General features: G+C 42.5%; 2 protein-coding genes across 4 annotated transcripts in view; one reads left to right on the forward strand and one right to left on the reverse strand.

Moving 5' to 3' along the window:
• VIM (vimentin) overlaps positions 1–15,288 on the reverse strand; it is a 174,927-nt gene extending 159,639 nt beyond the window's left edge. The window contains exons 1-9 of one of the 2 annotated variants that reach the window (XM_059842384.1): positions 14,666–15,286; positions 14,438–14,498; positions 10,348–10,443; positions 10,048–10,209; positions 9,475–9,600; positions 8,539–8,759; positions 8,403–8,446; positions 7,901–7,986; positions 7,027–7,390 (exon numbers count right to left, since the gene is read on the reverse strand). In XM_059842384.1, coding sequence (XP_059698367.1) covers positions 7,349–7,390; positions 7,901–7,986; positions 8,403–8,446; positions 8,539–8,759; positions 9,475–9,600; positions 10,048–10,209; positions 10,348–10,443; positions 14,438–14,498; positions 14,666–15,207 — 1,380 coding nt within the window. In that variant the 5' untranslated portion in view covers positions 15,208–15,286 and the 3' untranslated portion in view covers positions 7,027–7,348. Of the gene's footprint in view, positions 1–7,026; positions 7,391–7,900; positions 7,987–8,402; positions 8,447–8,538; positions 8,760–9,474; positions 9,601–10,047; positions 10,210–10,347; positions 10,444–14,437; positions 14,499–14,665 lie in introns of those variants that run through there. The other variant, XM_059842394.1, reaches the window with a different exon arrangement.
• Positions 1–16,850, forward strand: part of ST8SIA6 (ST8 alpha-N-acetyl-neuraminide alpha-2,8-sialyltransferase 6) — a 72,467-nt gene extending 55,617 nt beyond the window's left edge. The window contains exon 9 of one of the 2 annotated variants that reach the window (XM_059842466.1): positions 16,659–16,850. The gene's annotated coding sequence lies outside the window, so the exon portion shown is untranslated. Of the gene's footprint in view, positions 1–1,813; positions 1,837–16,658 lie in introns of those variants that run through there. The other variant, XM_059842474.1, reaches the window with a different exon arrangement.
• Positions 16,851–27,105: the final 10,255 nt, after the last annotated feature.

Consider the following 27,105-nt stretch of genomic DNA (forward strand, 5'->3'; position numbering starts at 1 on the left):
TCATCAATGGTCCAGATAAAGCCACTGGCTCAAAAAGTGCCTGAATTTCTCTTTGCCTTAAAATAAAGGCGGTTCCAAGAATTGGAGCCCTGTTTCTTGTGCCCTTTTTTCCAGAAAGCTCTATAGGAGGCCAGGCAGATGACTGGCCTGACCAAAAATGTCTTTTCTTATGTTGTTGTAGAGCTCTGGCCTTTACTTCCCTCCCATCTGCCAGGCCACCACTTTCCATGGATCCTTTTTATGACTACTCAGTAAAATTTGGTACAATGACTAGTCAGTAAAATTTGACACAATGAAGCTAAGTTTTCTAGAAGAGGTGATCCTTCCCAGAGGTGACCCTCTGCAGTGCCATGTCCAGTCCTGGGTTCCTCAGTACAAGAGAGAGATGGACGTACTGGAACAAGCTGAGCCAAGGGCCATGAGGACAAGGAGGAGCTTGGAGTACCTGAAGTATGAGTAGAGGAGGCTGAGAGAGCTGTGACTCTTTGGCCTGGGGAACGGGAGGCTCAAGGGGATCACATCAATTTACATCACGTAAATACCTGCTGGTAGGGATACCAAAGAAAAAGCCAGGCTCTCCTTAGTGGTGTTCAGGAGAAGGGCTAGAGGCAATAGGCATTAAATGAAAAACAAGAAACTCTGTTAACATATAAGATGAAGCTTTTTCATTTTAAGAGTAAGTGAGTACTGAACAGGATTTGGCCATGATAGAAGCATACCCTACCAATGCAAGAATTTCCCACTCCAGACCCTTCCTAGATCACAATCCAGTATTTTTAGCCTAAAGGATCAGGGAAAGTACTTTGTGTGGTACAGAAACACACTTCCACAGCCACCCAACTGTAGGGCACTAAGAGCTGAGAGGAAAAGTCAAGCAGCAAACTTGTCATGCACTCCAGCAAGCATCATCAAAGAAGGACTGCTGGAGCTGAAAGTATGCTTGCAATTAACATCTCCAATTTGCAAAATAACCTTTAAAATACAATTGCAATGGTTTACAGTAGGTGGGAGCCAAGGTATGATTGCAGTATTTAAACAACAGCTAGAAATGGAAATGGAAATCTGGTCTGCACATGGAGTTCTTCAGACTGCAAAACCTCCCCATGTTACTCACTTTTCTATGTAATATAAAGCTGATTGCATAAAAGAGCAGAGATCTTCTAGCTCATACATTTCTTGGACACTCATAAACTCTATAAGTTGTCTTAAGTTGGGAGATCTGGGCTTCAAACCCTCCCCTTAATTTGGAAAATACAGACTTTGAATCTGGGTCATTCTGAGGTCTTGTAAATGGCCTCCACCTCGCTGCCATGTACAGAGACCATATGAATTTTTGCAAGATTCTTGGCTGAGTCTGGCCCAGATGGAGTTCACTATCTTCACAGGATGCTGTGCTTAGGATGTTTGACTAAAACAGTGTTGATGGTGCACTGAACAGTGCTTGCAAGGCATCAAGGCTTCCTCTGTTTCCCACTCTGACCCATCAACGAGTCTGGCTGAGGGTAGGAAAGACACTGAGAAGGAACACAGTAGGGACAAATTACCTGAATTGGCCAACGGGTTATTCCATATCATACAATGTCATGTTCAATCAGCTCAATCATCAGCAATAAAGACTGAAGTAAAGGAAGAAGAAGGCTTCCAAGGTAGTCATTGTTCAGAGACCAGGGAGGCCTCTGTCTGGTTGTGGGGCATAGTGTGTGGTTACCTTTATTTTTCCCACTTTTTTCTTCATCTATTAAACTGCCTTTATTTCCACTCACTAATTTTCTTACTTTGGTTCTTCCTTTTTTGTCCCCCATCTCACTGGAAGTGACAAGGACAAGCAAGCATTTCTGTAGGCGCTTGGCTGCTAGCCGAGTTCAACCCACCACATTTCTCCATCCTGAAAATGTATTTATATGCTGTCTGTCAAGTCTGAGACTTCTTCCTGTCTCGCTGACAGTAGCAGAGAATAACTGCAGGGCAGTTCTTGGAGAAAGCAGCACCTCTCCCTTTGCAGCCATACCATCCACCCTGTGCCACTCACTGAGGCAAGGAGACACAGGCCACAAGAAGGCTCCCTGCAGGCCACGAGAAGGTTCCCTGCAGGCCAGAAGAAGGCTCCTTGCAGGCCGCAAGAAGGCTCCTTGCAGGCCGCAAGAAGGCTCCCTGCAGGCCACAAGAAGGCTCCCTGAAGGCCACAAGAAGGCTCCCTGCAGGCCACAAGAAGGCTCCTTGCAGGCCACAAGAAGGCTCCCTGCAGGGCACAAGAAGGCTCCCTGCAGGCCACAAGAAGGCTCCTTGCAGGCCAGAAGAAGGCTCCTTGCAGGCCACAAGAAGGCTCCCTGCAGGCCAAAAGAAGGCTCCCTGCAGGCCACAAGAAGGGTCGCTGCAGGCCACAAGAAGGCTCCCTGCAGGCCACAAGAAGGCTCCCTGAAGGCCACAAGAAGGCTCTCTGCAAGCTGTCCTTGCCTTGCAGTTCTCATTGCCCACCACAGGGAGACAGCTGCAATACATCTCTGGAAAAGAAGCCAGCCCAAAATGTCGGCATGAGAGTTTGTAGGGAAATTATGACACACCACTGTGCAGAGATGTGGCTGCTGTGGACTTGCTCTTTCCAGAAGCAATGAGTTTGGCTGCTGTGGATGGAAGCCCACAAGCAGCTTTTCCCTCTGGCCAGCTCGTGGGCCATGGAATGGCCTTGGACTGGGTTGGGAGGGGCCCTGTGAGCCAGAGCACTGCTGCTCTCAGTGCAGGAGGAGGGAACATGGAATGAACATGGAACGTGGAATGTCCGATATGCTGCGGGCAGGAGAAGAGTCCTGTGGCTGAGGTAACCCTGCACTGCTGGGGACACTGATTTTTCCTTGTTTGTGCTATAGCTTTCCTGGCTGAAGCCGAGAATTTCACTTGAATTGTGCTTTACATTGGTACCCATAATGTGTGAACTGCATTTTGTGGGGACTTAATCTGCAGTCCAGACTGGGAAAATACCTGGGCCTGAAATCAGTAAGTGCCTTAAAAGTACACCATGCTAAACACCTTCCTAGTGAGGACCCCTGAGATTGGTTTCCTCTTCTGATGTTGACTGCTCCATGGCCTACGTTTCAAACAGGGCTCACAATACCTCACCTTCTACAGGGGTGTTGCAAAGGACCATGCAGAACAGCAGAGGGTACTCTAGAGGAAAATAAAAATTCAGACTCTTGAAAGCAGATAAACTCAGCAAACACAAATGCAGGAGATCAGAAATGCTCTAGCAGTGAGCAGTAGTGATTCCTGAAGTGCTGTTGGGTGTGTGTACTCAGTAAGACAAGGTTCATGGACTTGAAGCTCAAATCCACAAGTTTATGCATGAGCATGAAGAGACCAAATGAAGACTGAAGACGTAATTTTAATTTTGGCACTTCCTAGTTCTGCATGAGGGACTGCACTCAAGTAAGTGTCTCTTAGGGCAGTCTATTCTATGTTAATTACTTACAAATTTTTGGCAATATCCAGGCTTTCCTTCCCCTGTGGAAGGATTTTATAATTAAAATCTCCAATACTTGTTAGGGCACCAGCAATATTCTCTATCCAGCCACTCAACTGTTCATCCTCTCCAAACATGGGAATTTATATCCTCTGGATGCCTTCCCTTCCAGCAGTTGGCAGAAGCAAGTTCTGGCCGGGAGCAGGTCCCTCCCAACACCAGGTGTGCTCCAGCAGGACATGATCTCCACACAGCATTGGATCCTTGTGACTGCCCTGGAATGTCAGCCACAAGTGTCTCCATGCTCCATGGGTGCCTAAAGGTGATGAGAACTTACAGGATATGCTTAAATGACTGACTAAAGGGAAAACAGTCCAGTCTCAAAGTGCCCAGTAACCCACTTACATGTGGGACCTTGCACCTGCAGACAGGACTAATGTGAGCCCTGGAGGTGCTCTAATCAAAGGTGCTGGGCCTGGGCTGGTGGGATTTGGCCCAGACCCCAGTTGGGAAGTTTCCCAACAGCCTGGCATGAGTGGTTTCCTATCAGCAGTTTTCTGAAAGTTGCTCAGATGCCTTTGTGGCTTTGCCCAGAGCCCTGTCAGTCTGTGGGGCAGCACCCTGCAGCCTGAGGCCCAGCAAGGCCAGCCCCCACCACCATGATGGACATCTTCTACCATGCCCACAGCAGGCTTCAGCCAAAGTGTCCTGAGCAATTTAACCTCACAGCTGAACATTCAGAGCCTCAGAGCAGTCTTGTAGGTATTTCCTCTATGCACTTCAACATGCAGATGCTCCCACCCAGCACAGCGTGGCATCAGTGACAGCACCAGATTCATTTACTGGTGTAACAACTGAAAACAGCTGCCACAGGCAGGGGAAGAGAAAAAGGACAGAATTGTGAGCTCTCTGTGAGCCTGGTAAGTGTGTTCAACAATGAAATGTTAGAGAGAAAGGGAGAGGAGAGTAAAAAAAATGAAAGAGGGAGGGAGGGAGGGAAAAGCGTATTTGCTGTGTACTAAAACAGACCGACTGGATGGCAGAACTGCATTACCTAGATGTTCCCAGGCCCTTAGAATATGGAGTCTCTGCTGACAGTTTCTGTGGTTTTGAAACATTATTAAAGGAAAAAAAAAAAAAAAAAAAGGGAAAACAAGGTTCTGGCTGCATGAGGAGAACTAAATATGAATATTCTCAGTCATCTGGAGGATTATTATTGTTGACTGTGGGAGCAGCTCACCTATTTGGAGGCACTCTGTAAGTTCACAGGAGCAGCTTTGTGGGGCTCGTTGAGGGGGCAGGACAAGTGCCTGGTCATTGATGGGGGCTGCCCCACTCAGTGCAGCTGCTGCCTGCAGTTACTGGGATGTGAAATACAGTTCTGAGGTCAGCTGCTGGCTCAGCACTAAGCAGCTTTCAGTAATTATATATGAGCATAAGGCTGGTGCCCCTAGATCAAACACTGAGAAGTTTACACAGCCACTGTCCACTCTCACTTCCACCATAAGGGTGCTCTTTCTCTCACTGGGGTGCATATTTTTGAGTTATCCTGCAATTTTCTTATCCCCTTAGCAACTAGGTTTATTTATTTTTCTATTTATTCCAGGATGAGAGCTCTGTCACACACTTCTCTGTGTTCTGAGTAACCCTAAACACTGAAGAGCCAGGAATAACTCCTTTGCTGCAGACAGTGCTTGATACAGGCACTTCTTTTATCTACTGAGTGAAATCATCAAAAAGAAACCTCTGAGCCAGGTAGCTGGTGGCAGAGTGAAAGCAATTTCTGAAAGAATCTCACAGCTCCAGAGGTCAATGTGCATTTCAAAAAGCACGCTGTGCTGTGGGTCTCTGCCCACAGCCACCAAGAGTACTCACCATCTCCTACCCATAGACTGCCAGATGCCAATGCTCTGACATTGCTTTAGGGACAAGAAATTATATTTAGCATTGGCTCAACTTTTTCAATAACTAGATCCAGAGAAAGACTGAAGTAGTCTGCAACAGGCAAGACATCAGCCCCTTATTCCACTTGTCCTGAAAGGTTGTAGACACTTATGCCTATAAAGTGCTCTAAATTAGATATTACACATGCCCAGAGCTGTTATTATCACAGAAAACACTTCCCATGAAAGCTAATTTGTGCTTTTTTAAATCAGTCTGGATGTTGAAAGGTAGTAGAAAACCTGGAGTCTGTAATCTCTGCAACATGAAAAAGACTGGGTTCAGTTCACTCTGTTTCTAGTGAGACTATCCTACCCACCACATGGTGGACCAGGTTGAATCTGTTCTGCTTTGCTGAGGCAAAAGCTGTGCCTGAGGCTTGTGTCCAGGCACTCTCCTCAGTGTCACTTCAGTCCCTTTTTGCATGAAGGGAGTCACCCAAACAAACACTGGACCAGCTGCAGGACTTTTCTCTTGGGAAGCACATAAAGCACCTGTGTGTTGGAGCTGCAGAGGGTTGCAGCACACCTCAAGTGAAAAGCAGCCTCCTACTGCCCCCACCGTCCCTCCAATACCTACACTATATCCACTTAGTCACATGCTTGAGTAAAGGTAAGGATAAGGATGGAAAAGGAGTAAGTTGTTTTCATCCCTATCAGATGGAGGTAACAGTAAGATTTTCTTAGAGATCAATTCCCAAATATCTAGCATATCTGTACAACATGGAGGTTCTACCCTTACCCTGAATTCTATTATATTAACTGGAAAATTTCAGTTTGCAATTCATCATTCCAGAAAATTGGTACATCACTAACAGCATACATGAAGAAAGAAGACTTTGCAGAAGTAATGCAAAACATAGCTACTTTTATGGGGCTCTGCTGTGGGTCTTTATTGTGTATAAATTTGAGAGGTATGTTGCTCTGCAGAAGTGTTCAGAGAGGACATCAACTTCCACTACTGCCTCCTGGAAGACTATGGCAAGGCAGAATGGAACTTCCTTGCTCCCATTCTGCTTCATTTACACTGATGTTCAGCAGACAACACCAAGCATGGTGACTCTCCTGTTTTAAAAGGGGTTTAAATACTAGAATTGTCAGCAAAAGGGCAAGTTAGTCTCTCCTAACCTCCACTCCAGCCAAAGCCTTCATGTACCTTCTGTAATACCAACAAGCCTTTGGGAACTAGTTTTTCCTGGAAAAATAAGTTAATGCACCAAGTCAGCTGTTAACTCTGCAAGGTGCTGTCTGAGATAAGGGCTCACATGAACTATTTCTCTGCTGCATAAGTACTATGTTTTATAAAGCCAAGTTTTAAGGTACTTCAGGCATTCTGACATTTAGTAACTGCATTAACTAGTATATGGAAGCAAGATTAATATTTATTAGCTTGAAGTATCATATTTTATTCAAGTGATATCATAATACATTATGCATCTGCCAGTTATAACTCATTTTAATTGGTTCCAAAACCTAAGCAGTAAATAAGTAAGACAGTTTATCTAGTTAAACTGAAAAAACAGCATTCCACATAGCCAGTACTAAAGATGTCAACCGTATAATAATTCCAGCATTATGTTGTTATGGCTTTCCAGAAAGTCATGAAGTTTAACAAATTAGAACACATCAAGAGCCATTTTCCAAAGATTTATTGAAGTAGCGACAGGTTGCTCATACTGTGCTGGAAAAAGCAGTTTTATTGAATTCAGATACTTAAAAACAGTATTGCAGCACAAGATATTGCTATTTGTAAACTAGACTCCATTGTAAACTCTAATCCTTCAGGGAGAGTCAGTTTGCAAGATCTAAGACCTATTCCTAGCATAATCATCTTGCGCTCATGGAAAAACTGCAGAAAGGCACTTGAAAGCTGTTTCTTCCTTTAAGACGTGGACTTTTTCAATCTTGCTGGTAAGAATTTCTCCTTTAGTAAGACTGCATCTTCATTTCAGCTTTACTCCAAGTCATCATGATGCTGGGAAGTTTCATTAATAACCTAGTGAAAAACAGAAACACTTGCATTAAGTTTTAGTAGGAAGATTTTTGTGGGTTTTTAAGAATTAGAAGTGAAACATCCAAAATGTGAACAAGTGGGTATCAGCTCTCACTTATGAGAAATTCTAGTTTGTAAATAGCATACAGACACCATTTAAGTGTTATTTACTTACACCAACAACAGCATCTTATCCTAAGCAAGTAAAGTATCTCTGTTTACTGTAATTTGTTTTCCTATGGAAATCTATTGAGAATTTGCTAACTCAGCTGAACTTAAATACTCAATACACAGGTAACAGTCACCAACTTAAAGTTTAATTATCAGATGAATTTTGATGTTTTTTTTCCAGAGAAACCTGTTTGCTATACCTGTATGTTCACACAGCTTGGAATGCCAGTTGCTGTTCTACTCAATACTTACTACCACATACAAGCTGCAGTAAGCAGTAGGCAAGCTTAAGAATTTAAGGCTACCAGCTGTGATAGAAATAAAATTAAAGTTAGCACCAACCTGTCCATCTCTAGTTTCGACGGTCTTAATTAGAAGTGTTCTCTTTGAGTGAGTGTCAACCATTGGCTGAGACTCAATGTTGGTTTCTGCAGAAGAAGATGTATTATTACCAATAGTCTAGATGAAGTGCCTCCTCAAAGAAATGAGGTGTAACAGAGTTCAGTGTCTACTTCCAGAATCCCAATTTAGTATACAAAGAAGTCTCCTGCTCTGAATAAACCAGGTCTTCTACATTTTTCTCTCTGTGCCCCTTAAAGCACTTTCAGCAGGTATCCAAACTAATTACTTGCTATGTACCAATATTTTAAAATATGTGTCCAGGAACAAAGGAGCTGCTACCATCCAAGATTAAGTAGTTGCAAATACTGTAGTTGGATCCAAGAAGAGTATTCACAACCAACTGCAGTTATACAAGTTCAAACACCAGCATAAAAGGAACTATTCAGAACCCTCATGCTAATTATAGAGCAACTGCCTGAACTAAAATAGCAAAACAGCTTACCTCTCAGGTTCAAAGCAGCAAAGGTTGGAATAGGCATGTTAATCCTGAAGGAAAAAAGAAATGGATAAAATCAGATATGGGTATAAAGTATCTTCCAGTAATTTCTGGCTTTAGAAAAGTGTTTGCATGTGATTACCTGCTCTCTTCACCCTCCAGCAGTTTTCTGTAGGTGGCAATTTCAATATCAAGAGCCATCTTTACATTCAGCAGGTCCTGGTACTCGCGGAGATGGCGAGCCATTTCTTCCTTCATGTTCTGAATCTCATCCTGCAGACGCCCAATAGTGTCCTGGTAGTTAGCAGCTTCAACAGCAAAATTCTCCTCCATTTCACGCATTTGGCGCTCCAGGGACTCATTCTGGAAGAGAATAGTGAAATTAAGCACTGCTGCAGTTCAGTGACTCTTCCCCACCTTTGAGACCCTCAACATTTTAAAGAAGGAAAACTGTGTTACATTAGCATCCTTTCTGAAAATGCCCAGACATGTCCCAAATTTGTCATGTCCTTATCCTCCCTTTGCAGAGTCAAGGAGAGTTATTCTGTGGCGTGATCTGAGGTGTGCCACATATTTGTTGTACCAGGTGGCAAAGCCATCCTTTACAGTAAGCCCAACACATGCAGTTCAAGTCAGCACGCAGGCAGTCCTTAGTAGAGGAGATTTGCAGGTGTGCTAAACGCTGTCACATCCATTTCAAGCCTGTCTTTAAAGGAGTCATGTTTTAGCAACAGCAAAATATGCACCTTCCACTGCTCCTCCAGGTTTTTTTTATAACTTTATCTGTACCTGACAGACAAGGCATAAACACTTTCAGAAAGTGCTAAATAAACAGTGACTATTACAGCAAGAGAATGAACTTACTGTTTACAGCTTAAGACTGATTCAGTGTATCAATCTAGCCAGTGCACTGTTGTGCATACACACAAATTGAGCCCACAGCATCCTTTCCAAAAAGTATTAATATGCTGCTGAATTGCATGGCAGATTACCTGCATTCACATCCAAATTGACAATTAAACTGCAGTGCAGTGCTTAAAGCTGCAATGAAGAAGAACAACTACTGTCTTCTACTTACGCTTCCCTTAAGAGCATCGACTTCGCAGGTGAGAGACTGGATCTGTCTGCGGTACTCATTGGCTTCCTGCTTGGCCTGGCGCAGGGCATCGTTGTTCCTGTTAGCAGCTTCAGAGAGATCTGCAAACTGGAAAACCCCAGTCTGGTTAGCATAACACTTCAACAGAGATAGTGAAACAGACCTTCTGTGGACACAGCAGTTGAGGACAGGTGGAGGTATTACAAGGGTTAGCACCTGAAATGCTTAAATATTAGTATTAAAGTGCCTCTCTATTTCTAAATGTTATAGTAGAATTCATAGCAAACTTTCATACTTGTTTTCCTGCCCTGCACACTTCCCATCTTTTTACTAATTTCTCCAGGACAGGAAAGACTCCCAGTGTGCACCCATTACTTTGCTGCTGTAGTTAGGGCACAAAATGTTTTCAGTAGTAACCCTTCCCAGACTAGGACTTTAAAAAAGACTTTGTGTCATGGTTATGTTCATGTCCATTAGAAAGACAGAGGGAACAACAAGTGCTACAGCAAAGCTGTTAAACAGAATTAGTTCCAATGCCTGATGCATTTTACTTACTTTGGACTTGTACCACTCTTCAGCTTCCTGAAGATTCTTAGCAGCAACACTTTCATACTGTTGGCGAACATCACGCAGGGCAGCAGTAAGGTCAGGCTTAGAAACATCCATATCAATTTGGATGTGCTGTTCCTGGAGCTGGGCCTGCAATTCTCGGATTTCCTTAGAGAGAAGAAGACACTCAACATTATTGCTCAAAAGCACTCAGATCATACACGGGTGGGGACTCTGGGACAGAACCAGCAAAGAGCTTCCTTGCTAGACAGTCTGCATCTAAACACACCTCATTTCTCAGCTTACCTCATCATGAAGTTTCTTCAAGAAGACAATCTCCTCTTGCAGGGACTCAACTTTGCGCTCAAGATCAAGACGTGCCAGAGAGGCATTGTCAACATCCTGACCAGAGAGAAGAACAATTCATAAGCTTACCAAACTGGTGTAGAGAAGTCTCTTACAGCAAGTTTAGCAGCATACAGGCTGATGCTACATCTGAGCTTTCTGGCACGACAATAGGAAATCAAAAGCTGTAAAAAACCTTTTTGCCACCTTAGCCTTAAACCTTAGATATGCACCTTTATTGTGAGTTTGAAAACTATACCACCTATGTTGATTACATCTTTGCTGACATGCTGCTAAGCATGATCAAGAGCACACAGATCATAGTGGGTGTAAATTCTTCAAGTACTTGAGTCAGAAGTCTTCAGTAAGTGCTTCTAGCTTGACTACACTGAGAAAGAGTTGCACTTTGCAAACTTACACTCTTTTCAGTGGGGCTTAAAAGTGCAACACATGACATGCTGCCAGGCCTATCAGTGGGCTTAACTTGATGAAAAAACACAGAGCCCCTTAGGTACACAAACCACACTTTTAAAGCATACTTGTAAAGCTGGTGAGGTATGTGTAAGAACTGCAGTATTCACAATGCAGGTCAACAGATCTCCCTTGAGAAAAAGAACGTGTGAGCATAAACACAAATTGAGCTACTCATCATTGCCTACACCCTCGCAGTTGCTGGCAAAGGCTCCACCTTTTGCTGCACAGAGATAGTCTTAATCAACAGAAAAAATTCATTTCAAGCATAACAGAAGACACGTCATGAATGTTATAAGGGAACAACTTGAATTAGTTCAAAAATATAAGACTAAACATTGATTGGCAACTTCTTACATTTTGAATGTGTAAGGCATTTAGTTTGCAAAGGGGAAGATTGTTCCTTTCACACTAGTTACATACACAGCCACATGCTTGTGCTCACAGGGTATTAACATATCAGGTTCTCACAGCTTACTCTAAAGCTATTTTGGATTGCCCAAAGCATAAGCATTCCTAATCAGCAGCTCTCTTTATTATGGCACCTTTGAAATAAGGAGTGTTTTCTTTAGACTCCTAGAAAGCCTTTCCTTGGATCACTCCTACTCTGGGGCAAGGTCCTTGCTCCAGAAGAATTATTCTGTTTACTTTATCCAGCAAAATAACCCTTTCATGCATCATTCCATAACTTTTCTATCAATTCCAGTTTAAAATCCACAGTTCCTATCAGCTCTGTTTTTCAGTTCAGGGAAAGAATTTCCTAATTAATTTGTTCTCCTTCCCCCCAAACCCCTCATGATCATTCTGGCAGAAAATTACATGGCTATGACCCAACATGTTTACATAACTGGCCAGACAACCAAAGATTTTCTAGAGGATTTTGCAGAAATCTTCACCCTGAAGGCTATTTTTTTTAATAACAACTGAATACCTACAGGATTTGAGGACCTTATAGTAAATTGAAAGCAATTTAAACTCAAAACACTTACAATATGTGGCATGTACTTTACTATATGCTATCATTTATGTATTCCCTATCACTAAAATTCAGTGTTTCAGTGGTTCCCAGATGTGTGGAGAACCACATAAATGAATTGGCTACTTGTAGCCTGAACAAACAAGTAGAAATCATAGATAAACACAGCTGGAGTATGTGCTGATTTTATCCTAGGAGCTTCTTCAATGCAAGCCACACACTTTTCAGGGTTGAGCATCCATGTTTACTTTAGACAAACCTCATGTTAGCCAGGACCTGACCTGTTAGGCTTGCCACAGGTTCAGGACCTATTCCTTGTTGCTAGACTAGCTGGCAAAACTGCAGTAACTTTCTCACTGTGATACTTGTCCTGCCCTAAAAGGAAAGTCCTCACTGAACTTTTACATATGCTTTATGCAGGACATCCCTCAGCACATGAGTAAAATCATATCTTTGTCCAGAAGAAATAAATTGAAATTCAGTACATATGAGCTGGACAGTCTCTGAAACTGGCAGCTTTTGCAAATAAAAGCTTAAGTTCAAATATTTGTTCTTTATTTTAAAATACTGAAGTACACAACTGCTCCATCAAGTAAAAAGTATTTTTGATGATACATCAGAACAGCAAAGCACCTGCTGAAGTGATCCAAATCTATACAACTAAACAACTTTCCAGTGGAAAAATATAGTGATTTAATAGAAAGCTGTGCATTGTTTTAAAATAGAAAGAACAACAGGATATTTCAGCTTCGGTGGTCTGTGAATTTAATTTCACTTTCAGAAGAACAAAACTTGTACTGAAAGAGATTTAGTTTTCAAAACCTACATGTTAACTCCATCCTTACCAGTAAGGAAAAAACAGGTATGACTGATGTTCAAATCAAGCACATCAGCACGCACCAGTTATGTCATGAGTGGATTAAGTGTGGAGTTTCCATAGACAATTATTTGCATTTCTTATGCACAAGCTACAGCTTAGGAGGTTAAATGGATCCAATTCTGACTGTCCTGCATGCACATATCTGCTGGAGGCTGAGCTTCTGAGTGACCCCTTTCCAAACACAGGGAAGAGCTGGATAAGGAGTGTGGGGTGTGCACAACAAGCCAAGCTCACTTTAATGCCCAGAGACTCCATAAGATTCAACTGGATTGAAATACAGACATGCCTAAAGTGCACCAATTAAATATGAAAGATCATGTAAAAGCCAACCTTAAGTCAACTGATCCTTCAACTAAATTCAGCAATGAATCAGAATAGATGAGGTTACCTAAAACTTAAGTTAAATGCTCCTTCATAGAACTTCACACTACAGTAAATTGTCTTAGCACTCATAAAAAAATGCAAACAAACCGTAAGCTTAAATTAAGGCAGTATCTCAAGACTGTTGTTTAAAACTTCTGTCCCCTGAATGCCAGTAGAGACTAAATTCCCAGGCTCTGAATGGGAGTGGGTGTTTCAGTTTCCCCACACTATCTCTTGAACCCACCTGCTATCCTTCAAGGACTGTAAATATACTGCAGTCAAAAGCCTTTCCCAGGGAAACACGAACAATCAAGTGCTGATTTCCTGAACAGTAGCTTCTGTTAATGCCTATGAAGAGCTCTGGGACAAAGTCAGCCTGTACCCAGCTGCCTGGTGATAAGGGCAGTCTCTTCCAGTCTGAAAGAATGCTAGCAATGCTGTTTTACACCAGGAGTTTTAGGGAAGAGACCTTGTTTTGAGAAGGCACATTCCTAAATATCTCTTAGTCCAAACAGGGCTTAATCTAAGTTGAAAGCTGGTTTTACACAAGTGAAAACTTGAGCTTAAGAATTTTAGAACACTGTTTGCACAGTTGTTTCTGGCTGTCATGTAGATTTACTTTACCTAGATAACATCATGGCATCCTACAAAGACTAAACTCTAACATAACTTGTTTCCTAGGTTAACATCTTTGTTTTACAGAGCATTAAATTTTATGTTCTTAATGGACACCCAGAGGAGGCAAACTCAATTCTGTGACCTCGCCCCAAGGAACATATTGTCTACATCTTGTCAGCAGACAACACCCACATAAAAAACTCACATTTGAAACTGTTGCCCAGTAATGCACTGACCAGTGATTCATCAAAAAGGAGTTCTGTTTTGTACAAAAACTGGCCCACAACAGACACATTTCGCTAGAAATATTCCCGCACCATTACACATTTAGTAAGAATGCAGCCCACTGCGCCCTCCCCTCGGACACAAAGGGATCTATTATTTCAATCTGCTGCCACCACACTTGCCATAATGCCTGTATCTGCATTCCACGGTGAATCCCATAGAAACCATTAATACCCTTCAGCCAAGCGAGCAGATGGCCCCCTTTCACTTTTATTGGATCGGAAAGTGATTCCACGTTGGGGTGTTTTTGTAAAAGGGGCTAGACTCGGATAAAGCAGGACAATAGTTTACCTCCCCTCCCCTCAGACTGCAGCATCCCCCTAAAGAAAACACGGAGGGCTTGCGTGAGAACTGACGGAACCTCTTTGTGCAAGGAAAGCAAACTCCTGCACTCCCACCCTCCGCCCCAGGCACAGCCACCACCTCCTCGGGCCCCTCCCTCCTCCACCACCGCTAACCTGTCGGAAGGACTGCAGGGTGTTCTCGGCCTCCTCCCTCTGAAGCATCTCCTCTTGCAACCTGCAAGGGGCAAGACGGCGGTGAGGAGGGAGCGGGGGGTCCCCCAAATCGCCCCGCCCGGTACCGCTCGGGATGCTCCGGGGCTGCCTCCGCGCCAAGGGACAGGGCGGCGGGGAGGCAGCGGGACGCGGCGGCAGCCCGAACCCGCCTTCCCCCGGCACACTCACTTCTCCCGCAGCCGCATGATGTCGTCGGCGAGGTTGTCCCGCTCCACTTCCACTCGTGCCTTGTCGTTGGTGAGCTGGTCCACCTGTCGCCGCAGCTCCCGCATCTCCTCCTCGTAGAGGTCGCCCAAGCGGGACGTGCCCTTGCCCTTGAGCTGCTCCAGCTCGGCCAGCAAGATCTTGTTTTGCTGTTCCAGAAAGCGCACCTTGTCGATGTAGTTGGCGAAGCGGTCATTAAGCTCCTGCAGCTCAACCTTCTCGTTGGTGCGGTTCGCCTTAAACTCCGTGTTGATGGCGTCGGCCAGGGTGAAGTCCACGGAGTCGTGGAGCCGCATGGGCGGCATGCTGCTCCGCAGCCGCACCGACGTCGTCTTGGTGGCGTACATGCCGCCGGGCGAGGCGGACACGTACCGGGCGCTGCTGGGCCGCAGGGCGCTGCCCAGCGAGTACCGGCTGCTAGACGTGATGTAGCGGGTGCCGGTGCTGGGGCGGCTGCCCCCGCCGAACATGCGCCGGTACGAGGAGTTTTTCGTGCTGATGCTCATAGCGACGGCGGCGCGGGCTTTGTAATCCGGGAGCGGAGCGGGACGACCAGGGTGTGCGACGAAGAAGGGCGGTGGCTGCGGCCAGGGCCCCTTCTTATGGGCGCCGCGAACCCGCCCCGCCGGGCCCGCCCCGCTCCGCCCCGCCCGCGGGGAAGGGGCGGCGGCCGCGGACACAAAGACGGCGAGCGGGGCGGCTCGGCTCAGCCGGCGGGGTGCGGAGGGTGGGCGGCAGCTTCTGCTGTGGCTGAGTCCCCGGAGGCTGGCAGGTTTCCGCCGGCGCTGCGGGACGTGGCAGGGCGGTGTCCCACACAAGGGGCGCGGGGAACCCCGGCACGGCGCGCCCGCGGAGGACGGAGAGACAGCAGCGGCATCTTCGGCGTCGCTGAAATGGGCACTGGGTTTACCCCTCTCATCTCGTTGTCCCGCTCCAGAGTGAGCGTGGTGGCTGCAAGAAGGGGTTGGCAAGTTTAATGTCACAGGCCTGGCAAAATACTCCGAATAACATATTAAAACCCCTCTATAGGTATAGTGTATATTTATCTAGATATCTTTTTAAGAACCTTTCCTTTACTTTTGAGTTTTCCAAAAGAGTAAGATCAGGGAAAAATTATGCTAACTATTCACAAAGAGCTGCCAAGTGTTCAAAATAAGCAGCCAGAAAATAATGTGTTTTCTTTAGCTGCCTCCCATGATAGCAATCTCAGCTCCCATGATTAAGAATGAACTTTACAGGTTAAATATGTTTTCCTTGTAGCTGGGTAAGCACTTACATGCCTAAGGCTTAATTCTGCCATTATTGTAACAATGATCCCAGGAATAATTTAGGGGATTTTTGTGTGGACAGTACATTATTGAAATTGCTGCATCCAGGATCTTGCTCCGGGAAAATAAGTAGGATAGTAGCAGGCTTGATTTTAACAAAGGTTTGTTTCTCTGCTTCTGTACCCAACAGACTGCTATTCATTTTGGTAGGCATATGGTCAGAGTCTTAGGAGAGCACCCAGCAAAATGATAATTGCTCATTAACTATGATCTGCAAGTACATACAAATATGTGTAAAATAAAAGGCCAGACAAAAATCCCAGTGTTTTTAGAGCAATTTTACTATCAAAATGGGACTACTAGCAATGGAAAAGAGTGATGTAGGTAGTACAGGGCAATAGCAATTGCATAAAAGTTAACAGAGAAAAAGTGAGTAGCAGCTGATTGTTTCAGCATGAATGCAGAGGTTGCTTAAGGAAGATGACAGAATCTCTGCCATTTAGATAACTTTAAACTTGAGGGGCCAAAGCACGACTCACATTCTGAAATCCTGAACTGATGCATCAGGTAAGGGACATTTTTCTCTCTGCTATGGGAAGTGAGGGATACATTGTAGACATATTATCTGTAATGTATTGCTTCAGCACTTAGGGGATGCAAAACTACCATTGATTTTTGATTCTTTTTAGCTTGCAGTCCTGCTGGAAGAAATATCTTCACTGGAAGTTCTGATAAACCTGAACATGAACAGTGGGTAAAGAAAAAGGTAATCTTCACACCCCAGTTCACAGTAGTCAACTATTGTACTTCACTTAATGTACTTTACAAGGAAGAATGTAAACCTATGTATTTTATTAAAGATCTTGCTTATTTGAAGGAAATTCTGCTTAGCTTTCATTCTGTTGGCAACCAGAAGTGCAGGAATGCAGTTTGTATCTAAAAGAAAGTCCTTGAGGTTTTAATTTCTTTTGTTCACTGAAGTTTAATCAAGCAAAGGAAGCTGACAAGGTTGAGCTACTGAAGTGCTTGCAGTATAAGTCCTGGGCTACAGCTCATTCCATTCACCCACTGAATAAGAGGCAGAGGTCACACAGCATTCCTGAGGCTAAGGGTTCCCAAAGCCCAGCCTGGACGCTGTTGTGCTGCCCAGCCCTCTCAGAGCTCTATTTAAGCCATCAAGTTTGAGCTGTAAGCCTTTGAGAGCCCTGGCACAGAAGTACATACTCATTCTGTGAGTAGGCAAAAAGCAAAACAGCACATAACCAACAATCTCACAGATTAAAGATGCTGGACTCAGAAATACTGATAGCTTTGGTAGACTGTTGTTTTTTAAAGGTGTGCTGGTGCCCCATCTGTTTTTCCTAACAGAGTACAACTTATACTTCGCAAAATCTTCAATGGCACACATATGCAAGAATCATCCTCATTCAGAAATGCTTTGCCCCTAAAATCCAAGGTATTTGTTTTAGTAAATATGACCTACCCATTTCAGGTTTCAAGTGTAATTTCCATATATTTATGTCACTGCTGCCATATGTGCTCTTGGCCACTTGCCTATTTCTGTGTCTCAGTATGAAATGTTCAGATATTGTTGGCTGTTTGGACTACAGTAAACCTTTAAGTGCCTTTTGCTGGTTGGCACTTACACAGATGCAGGAATGGAAGAAGCTGTAAGTTTCTTGTAAGCTGTAATACATTTAACACACATTTGCATAGCAAGCCCCCAAGGGGATTAAAACATGTCCCCTTGAAATGCAAAAAGATCTCTCCTGTCCTTCTCATTAGAGACTCTGTCTCAGTGTAGCCATAAAAATCACAGGGAGTGTATTTGAATGGAAATGAAATCACAGTAATGTCTAGTTTCATGGAAAATGCTATGGGACTCTCAGAGGCAGTGGCTGATGGAGATTTTGACCACTTCTGACATGAAGATCAGACAGCTAAGAGCATCACTCAGCACCACGTTGGGGATTATTCATAAACTATTGGTTGTCATCTGTGCTGTTTACTGCAACACCTTCCCTTGCAATTCCAGTGTGCAGTCATGCAGCTGCCTGGTTAGCCATCACCTCTACAGAAGTAGATTACAGGTAATGGCACTCTTGAAAAAACAAACAGGTATTTTTATCACAAGAGTTTCAGTTCAGACTGAAGTTTTCTTTTATGCCTTTTTTTTTGTGGCCTTTTTTTTTCCCCAGATAATTATGTGTTGGTTTACTGCCAGGAATGAAATATGGAATCAAGTTCTAGAAATTTAGCAAAAAGACACCTGTATTGTGTGTAACTTTCATTAATGGGGAAAGTGGATATGCATAGAGAAAAGGTACGGGTGCCTGAATGGCTTTATTCTACATGTTGGTCATACTAAAAATTAAAAAGTACATATAACAGAATTTTTACTATTTCCTTGCAAAAATATCTGTTGATCTGAAAACATCATTGAAATGATGTTCAATGATGAACATCATGCACTTGGCATGCACTTCTTTTTTCATTTTTTAAATTTACCATTTAATTTAAGCAGTAAGAAATGAGACTAATTTAGTCCAAATATTCAATGTGCTTTCCAGTTACATAAACCTGGACTAAACAGATATGAATGCTTTTCTTAATCAGATTTATGCTCTTTTTCTAAAGTTTCTGCTTCCGGGAGGTGAAGAAAGACACATAAAGATTAAATACCCATGAAAAAACATCCTGCCATGCAAATACAATAAATTTTGTGTCAGTACCATACTGCAACCGTAAGCCCAGGCATGTATGGGGCTGTAGAGGCATTCCTTCACACATCCCCTGCACCATGACTATTAAACAACCTCTGGGCAACAGGGACATGTTTTAACATGAGGAAATAAAAGACCCTTAACACCCTACAGACAATTGAACCGGAGGAGCACTGCAGTGCTCAGCCAGACTAAGTGCTGTGGCCTATCACTGAGTGACTGCTGTGGCTTTCACTGTCAAAGAACACCTTCAGCCATGGCCTAAAGCACAAAGACTGCTACGCTTTTGGAAACAGAAAGGTCCATGTTTAAAAAAAAAAAACAAACAATTCTGGCTCCAATCTTCATCTGGGAGAAGTCCCTCCCTTTAGCTGAGAGACAAGTTTAAGGAAGGCCAGTACATCCAGGGAAGTGATGGTTTTTCTGAACCCTCATAATGCATCTCCCTGCATTCTGACTAGGAGAAGCTGATTTGGATTTCTGAGTATCACCAGGCTGCAGAACATCTAAATGTTCCAGCACTAAATTCTCCTTTTTTGAGTAACTTTCTTGACTAATTTTTGTCTTGATAAATAAACTGGCAAATTCTTTTATGAAGTTTATTTTTAAAATTATGTTGCCTATTGTCATTGCCAGTGTTGCAAAGCATATCAAATTGGTATGACTAACTGCTGATTTTTTTCAAGTAAATGACTAGGCTCTATACTCCAAACTAACCAAGTCTGTCTAAAATATTCTATTTTTATGTATAATGAACTATATGAAACTGGCAGGGGTTTCATTATTAAGGAAGTGATTTGAACATGAGTCAAGCCACCCTGTTGCATGATTTACGTTTCCAAAGAAATATTATTGTCATGCATGAGGTGCCTCTCTACTATGGTTTCTAATTGCCAGAATAGGAAGCTTTTTGTATCAAAATAGGACATTTCTGTACCAAATCAGGTGCTCATTTTCAAAGCCACTACAGTCCTGTGCCCTGAGGTTGTCTCAAATGCCATACACACCTCTAGGAACAGAGAAGAGAAGTTTTTAAGCTCTATCACAAATATAGCAATTTATATAATCCATCCCTTAAAAACAAAAATAAATTAAGAATGACACCCTGTCTCACTTCATTTAACATCAATAACACTGATTGCTGAATGGCAGCAATACAGTTAGCACTGACTGGGCCATACAGAATGAGGTTTTCCAAACCGAGAAGAGATTTGGCATGGCTTAAGGCTCAATGCTCACCCTGAAATTCTTTAAGCAGAACAAATTTTCAGAATACACAAAGTCTCTCAGTCTTGATTTTGGGTGCCCCAAAATAGATAATTTGAAATTTTATCTCTCCTCATTCTTGCTTCACGAAATTTGTATATTGTCAAAGACCAAGAAATTGTTCAAGGATCATGACAGGCACTTTATAAGGACCATTTATCTTAAATATCAGACAAAATATTTGAATTAAGCAGCTCAAGTTTTCAGGAGAATCAATGCAAAATGCATAGTGTAGCTTTTTTTATGTCTTTGCCACACTGCTGACCTGGCCATCTTGGCCTTGCTTAGCACTACGTTGCAATTCCTGCAGCAAACTGTTGGTTCAGGTAGAAGTCAGCAGTGTGGACGAACACACACTTGTCACATTACAATGGGAAGCACTGTCTTGGTTCACTGTTTTAAGTTTTGAGGTTGCAAACTTTTTCAAGGATGAGTCATCCATCCATCCATCCATCCATCCATCCATCCATCCATCCATCCATCCATCCATCCATCCATCCATCCTTCCTTCCTCTCTTTGAGAAAATCTAAAAGAAGTGATTTTTGTACGCCATTAATGAACCCTGTCAGTTAAACACTTACTACTTCTTTTTGGCCAAGCTTTTTCAACTCAAACTGCTTAAAGAGCTCCTCTAGCCAAAACACAATTAAATCTGAGAAGTGATTTCATTCTTTTCTCTCCCCTAGTTCCATCCTTTACACAAAGCATAAATAGCATAATGTTTTCTTGCCCTGATATACCAGGAACTGATGATCTTTCTGAGGAAGAGGCAGGACACAGCAATGGAATGATTAATTGCGTGTAGCAATTGTTCCATTCTTCCTTTGAGATGCCCAGGACAAGCAGAACAGTACTAGCTCCTTGAAGGCCAAGTTTTTAGTGGATTCCCCAGTCCAAGTTCTTGTGCCAAATCCTTGGTTCCAATGAGACTCATAAACTGAGCATACTTTGTGTTAGCCATTCTAGGATTAATTGGCTCCTTTCAAAGGGAAGAGGCGGTGCTGCACACACCCCAAAGCTGAGAAGACTGAGTTTCTAAAAAGACATTCTGTTTTTGCAGACAGCTGGTTTTGCCAGCTTTCTGCCTAATTTTCAAGCATAAATATACTCTGTCCAGTTGGGATTAAGAAGGGAAGATGATCCAGATTTAGGATGCACAATATATTGTAGGTCATAAGGAATTGAGCGGAAAATTAGTTAAATACAGAAGAGATAATGCATATGGCTGTAGAAGGAAGAGAGCAAATGTCTGGAAGAGTAGAGGGGTCCATACCTTTTAAGGTGGAACAGTGTCCTGTTTCCCAGTACAAAGACAATTCACTGTCTACCTGAAATTTTCCTTAGGAATTTGGTCTTGTATATGGTCCAATACACATACTAGGCAGAAGAGAGTATGTGTAGGATGACAGGAGAAAGGACCTCACAGCTGTTCAGGAGCTTTGTAGATGTTTCAGTTTTGCTAACTCAGACTTTTGCCAGTGTTTGTAGCTGTTTCTTTGACATGGATCAGGCATTTTTATAAACTCCATGACAGAATTTACGAGGCCTAGCATGTAAGTCCAGCACATCAGGATGAAAGAACATTCGGGTCAGATATCAGGATATTTCAAAGGGAGAGGCATGGTTTGCCCTTAATATTGTAATGCCACTGATCTGCAGTTGTATTCTGAAAATAATCAACTTCTGTCACATCAAGAGGAATCTTGAGAGCTATCCCACAGATGAAGGACACAACACTATTGTACTACAATATACATGAAGCCTGAACTGCCAATGACAATGTGAATTATTCCCAGTTTAGGTTAATTAATTACTTGAGTTTAGTATTGTTAGGTTTTGAACAACAGTGTCCTATACTCTTGGAGATGAGTGCTACATCTGACGTGGCAGCAAAACTGTGATAAAATCATCCTCAGGGACTTAATCTGACACGCGGGGTTCCCAATGGACAATTCCAACAAGCTCCCATTGTATTTTTCTGTTGATTTATGTGAAACATATTTGCTGGAGTTTTAAGTAAGCCCAACTCCCTACCGCTGAATTTTGACACTGCCAGTCCGTTCTGGCATATGTCCTGTGCAACAAGATTTCTCTTCTTCAGAAATAACTATTTTAGGCTTTCTTGGCCCTTTTAGGCTAGGCTTTTGGAGGCTTCTCTCTCCAAAATGTCTTGGCAAAAATAACATTTAAATTTCACAGTCCTTTCTCTAAAAAAAGTTTGTTTCAACTTTAGAAAAACCTAAAGATTTTGTTCTTAGTTGAGGGAAAAAGGAAAGGGGAAGGGGCCCCAAAGGCAGCCAAAAATTACACTGTTATATTTTTCAGAGATTTCTTTCACAATAACTTTTCAATTTTTCTTTTATTTCAGTTTATCCTTACAAAATCTCACAACTTCTTCAACTCTGTTGTTTTAATATAGACTATTTTCCAAGAGACTTTTGGGTAGGTATTATATTGGTGTGTTTTACAGATATCTGTAGACATTTCCAATGCCAGAAAGAGAATATCTTAAGTATGGTAAGTTTTGCAATTGCAATCCATAACTTATATCAAATAGTTTTATATTAGCTTTAAAGTAACTCATTTGCAAATGCTAGCAATAGAACCAGGATGGAAAACATCTCTGTGCTGCCTAGGCACCAAGTGCTCAGCTTCTTGGGCAGATTTTACAGTACTTATACAATTTTGGTTTAATCTAATCTGAAGGTCACTCAGAAGGACTACAGTTACAGCTCTGCTATGGCTGCATTAAAGATTTTCTTTCTCTCTAGAGAAAATACTCTTCTGCTGAAATCCTGCCACCATGGCAGATCTCATTTCCTGTGCTAACCAATGCTACTGTAGTCAGAGATTAAACTCACCACATGGACTGAATTAAAAAAACCCAACAGTTTCAGCAGGGGATGAACTCCTTAGAAGACAAAACTGCAGACCACAAAAGCATAGGTGGTACTAGATGGCCTTGTGATCAGAAGGTGTGACCAACACCGACATACTGCTACAAGTCTTTTTCAGTTTGCACAGTGTAAATTGTACAAATCATACAGGGATACCGGAGGTGAAAATTCTTGCCTTAAGCAAGAAGTTAAGAGGCATATCCAGGCTCACCAGCTGCACTTCCTTTCTTTCCCTCATCTCCCCTCCCCTCCCTTTGAGAGAGCAGCAGGCACCACATCATTTCCTCCTGCCCTTGCAAGGGAGCTGGGATCTCCCACGCCATTACCTCATCCTGAACTGATCCCCCTTTAACAAATGCCTGGCTCTGTGTCTGCTGTCATCCTTCAAAGGTCTCAGTCAAAACGCATTCACTGCACCAGCAATCTTTTGCCTGACTGCAGGGGCTTTAAAGAGCTCTGAGTCTGTTTTGTTCAATCCAGTGAATATATAGTTTTTTATATTTTTTTTTTTTTTTGTCAAGCACTGGAATGTGTAAGTTCAAGAAAGTCAATAATATAATGTAAACATATGCCTCTCATCCAGCCCGAGTCACCACTGCAGGCCAAATGTAACAAACAAGCCAGATTTATTTAGATTTAAATGTATTTAAACCAGAAAAGTAAAGATTTAATTAGAGAAGCAATGTCTTTTTATTCCCTGCTCCCTACAGAGTATATGCCTAGCCCCAAAACCTGAAAATAAAATCCTGAAATCGAGCTATTATTATATTTGAAAAGCAAAAGGTTAAAAATGTTTGTGTCTGATCAGTCTTCCAAATAATTTCAGCTACAAAAATTTCGTTGGTATAGAGTTCTTAGAAAATGCATTGAGAGAGACTGACAAACCTGGTGTGATGTGGTTTTCATTTCTAGTCTTGCAGATGCGTGGCATTATAAATGAAAATCATAGCCTTCCTTAGCCATACAGCCACAGCCCAGCCAGCTTCCTGGAAGTACCGCCTCTATGGTTGACAGCTACTTTTACAGAGCAGCACTTCAGCAGAAATCAACTGTGATAAATACCCTTCTGAAACATAACATCCGATAAAGATCGACTTTGATAAACTGCAAAAGGTTTTCAGTTTTATTAGTAACCTACTGGGCCAATGGTTATGGAAACAATAATTGATGCCATATGCTCTCAGTGATTTTCTTCAATTCACTGGTTGCATTGCAAGGGTATGACGTGCTTCACATTCTTTCCCGGCCACAGTGATTTCTGACCCAGAATATGAGCTTCCCTTCCAGACAGCAGAGATGTTTGTATACTCTTCTTGATCCTCACTTGGGTATTTAGGAGGTTTTGTCGCACCTTTGGACAGAGAAGCATTTTTTGTTGTTCAGCCATCAACACTGATATTTGCTAGTATGAGGTTTTGGCTGATCACTGTGAAGGCACTTTTAAACATGCAGTGTACGAGCAGAGGGAGGTTTTCCCTGCTCTCTCTCCATTTTTTGAATATAGAGAAGATGCTCACAAAGACTTCCCAACTTCAAGTTCACTACCTTTCATCACCCAGGCTTAGGCTGAGGGGTTACATTCATGGCCTCGACAAAGCCCAGTGACAGGCACTGCAGACTGGCAGCCTCCCGTCACAGCTGGGGGTGAGCAGAGGCCCTGCTGGCTCTGCTCTGCTGCAAAGGGGAGGGCAGGGAGGAGACTTACATGTAACTGCTTATGGAGATTTGTGTGCATTTTTTGAATTATAGAAACAGAGCAGTGAATATCTTTTCTTCTCACTTTGAGGGCAAGATGACATGGGCCAGTCATATTTTGTAATTTTGTTTTTCAGTTGCTAAGTACAATGCAGAATCTTACAGAAGAGGGGCATGCTTGTGTGCTGTTCTTGTGCACCTTTGCTAATTGTAACATTTTTAACAATTCTAAAGCATTTTAAGAAGAGAAAATACTGCAGTGGTTTCTTGTTCCTCTAACCACATGTAGCTGTTTCACTACATGTTTGTTGTATTACCAAGGCAACAATTTCAGACCTGGCATGATTATCTGTATCATACCACTCATCAGAGATGTGGGCAAACTCCAGAAACTTCTACATTGAGGAAATGATGCTAGTTGTAGGAGGCAGGAGTTTTCAAAGCTATTTCAGTGAAAACGCTGATATCACATGCTTATGTCAACAACTTTAAAAATACCATTAAAAGATCAGTTTGCTTAAAATGTATTTTACTATAAATATATTTGAGTCAAGCAAATAGCTGTTTCATCAATGCGTTATCATAGTTCTGTAGATGTGCCCATTTAGAATAAATTAGCATCATTTTAGAAAAGCCTTTCATTTGTTGTTTAAAGCCAGCTACATTGTGGAGCCATAATTGATACATGAAACAGCCTATACTTGTGTCCTAAAAAATGCAGAGTCCGGAGCTGGACTTTGGACTTCCACTCTGCTATTAATCTCCTCTGTTAATAAAATTTAATGTTCATGGAGTTTTATAGGAATCCTATCCATCCTATATGCATGGAGAAGAGTAAAAAGGAGCTGTCACAATACCCAAATTTCAGTGAGTCAGAGAGATCCAGTTGGGAAATTTTGCAGATATGTGGCTGCTTTGGGGTTACAAGACAAACTTTGAGCAACATTTAGCTCACCCCATGACAATGACAGCACATGTTAGCAAGATTTTCTGAGTGAAATATGAACAATTGCTTTCACAGGGCTTGCCCTCTCTCTGCCATCATTCCGGGTTTTCCTGTAGAAGCAAGATATGAGTGGCCATGGATCTCAGCACTTCTGAGCCGTTGCTCCTGTCTGAAATAAGCAGCATGCCTTAAATACTATTATCTAAGTTTGGATCCAGAAAATATGGTTATCATTATGTTGACTTTACATTTTTAAAGTGAAGAACACTAAAAGTAACTGCTTCCAGATTCCCTGTTTTCATTTCGGTTCTTTTTGCATCTGTCAATTAATAGAGAACCAGGTTGGGCAGACACAGTTATACAGAATTATAAAAGTGACTGCTGCCAGCTGTTAAAAAATGAGCACTAGGGAAGTTTAGGTGTTTCCCATTCTTTACCAGAGGAAGCCAATAAAATTCCAATCTAGCTTATTAATTTCTTTGTTGCCAGAGTGGAGGCATGTTGATCATATTCTACAGTTTACTACACTGGAAGAGGAAGTAGGTGGAGGATTTCCCCTGAGCTGGGAATGTTCTACTGACACCAACCAGCACTGCAGAGATATCTCTGCTGCTTTTTCCATCTGACTCCACTTTTCCTATGTATGAATGGCAAAAATACCTTGGAGTCAGGGAAAGGAGAAGGAAAAACAGGTCTCAGCCCTTTCTTCCTGTCTGATATTAATCACTCCAGGTATTGGGCAGCTCCAAATAAATGAACTGTTTCTGGCTGACTACAGCTCTCACTCATCACAGTATCTAGCATTGCTGTCATCCATAGGTTATGGGAATAGTAAGACAAGAAACTCAAACTCATTCATCAGCTTTACTGATTTCAATAGTCTAAAAGTTGCTTTTTTTTTTTTTAAATTTTCATCTTGCCCCTATATTTTGAAGGGGTTCCACTAAAGTATATTTTCTTAGCTGATAACAACCTTGCTCTTTGTAACCCATCTTCAACATCTTGATCAATTTTCTTCAGGGCCTTCAGCATCTTTGTCCCATGACTTTTTTCTCCAGCAAGCACATTTCTAGTTTTGCTGCACCATGCGATTCCATTTTCTCAGTTGTCCATCAATCACCAATGCTGGAAACCTGCATGCAGCTGGTTGCAACGCCTGCTGCTCTCCTCTGGTGTCTCAGCTGCTGCACTTCTTTCTGTGTGACATAGACTTGGACTTGTTTTAGTCACCTTCCATGGCTGACAAATAAAGCAGCAGCTCCAGACTCTGATAATGAAGATCTACAAATGAATGACAGGTGAATGACAGCACTGTTTTGAAAGAACTGGCAAGGACTGATATTTTTACTTTGAAATTTTGTTTCTAATTCCACTGTTTTCCACAGGTCACGCATCCTGTATTTTGGAGGAGTGCTTTGAAAGGCAGCAGACTTTTGCCCTCTTTTTTGCCCTTCAGTTTCAGCTAAAAATTCTTCCCCCACTGTAAGTCAAGAGGTGGGAGCTACAATGACATGATGTATGAAAAAAGAACTGTTCCTTAAACCCACCTTGTTTTTGACAGGTTTCTTAAAGGCTCTACAACAATATAATTAAATCAAGAAACTAGTT

The sequence above is a fragment of the Haemorhous mexicanus genome, chromosome 1 (genome assembly GCF_027477595.1).
Source record: "Haemorhous mexicanus isolate bHaeMex1 chromosome 1, bHaeMex1.pri, whole genome shotgun sequence".
Classification (NCBI taxonomy): domain Eukaryota; kingdom Metazoa; phylum Chordata; class Aves; order Passeriformes; family Fringillidae; genus Haemorhous; species Haemorhous mexicanus.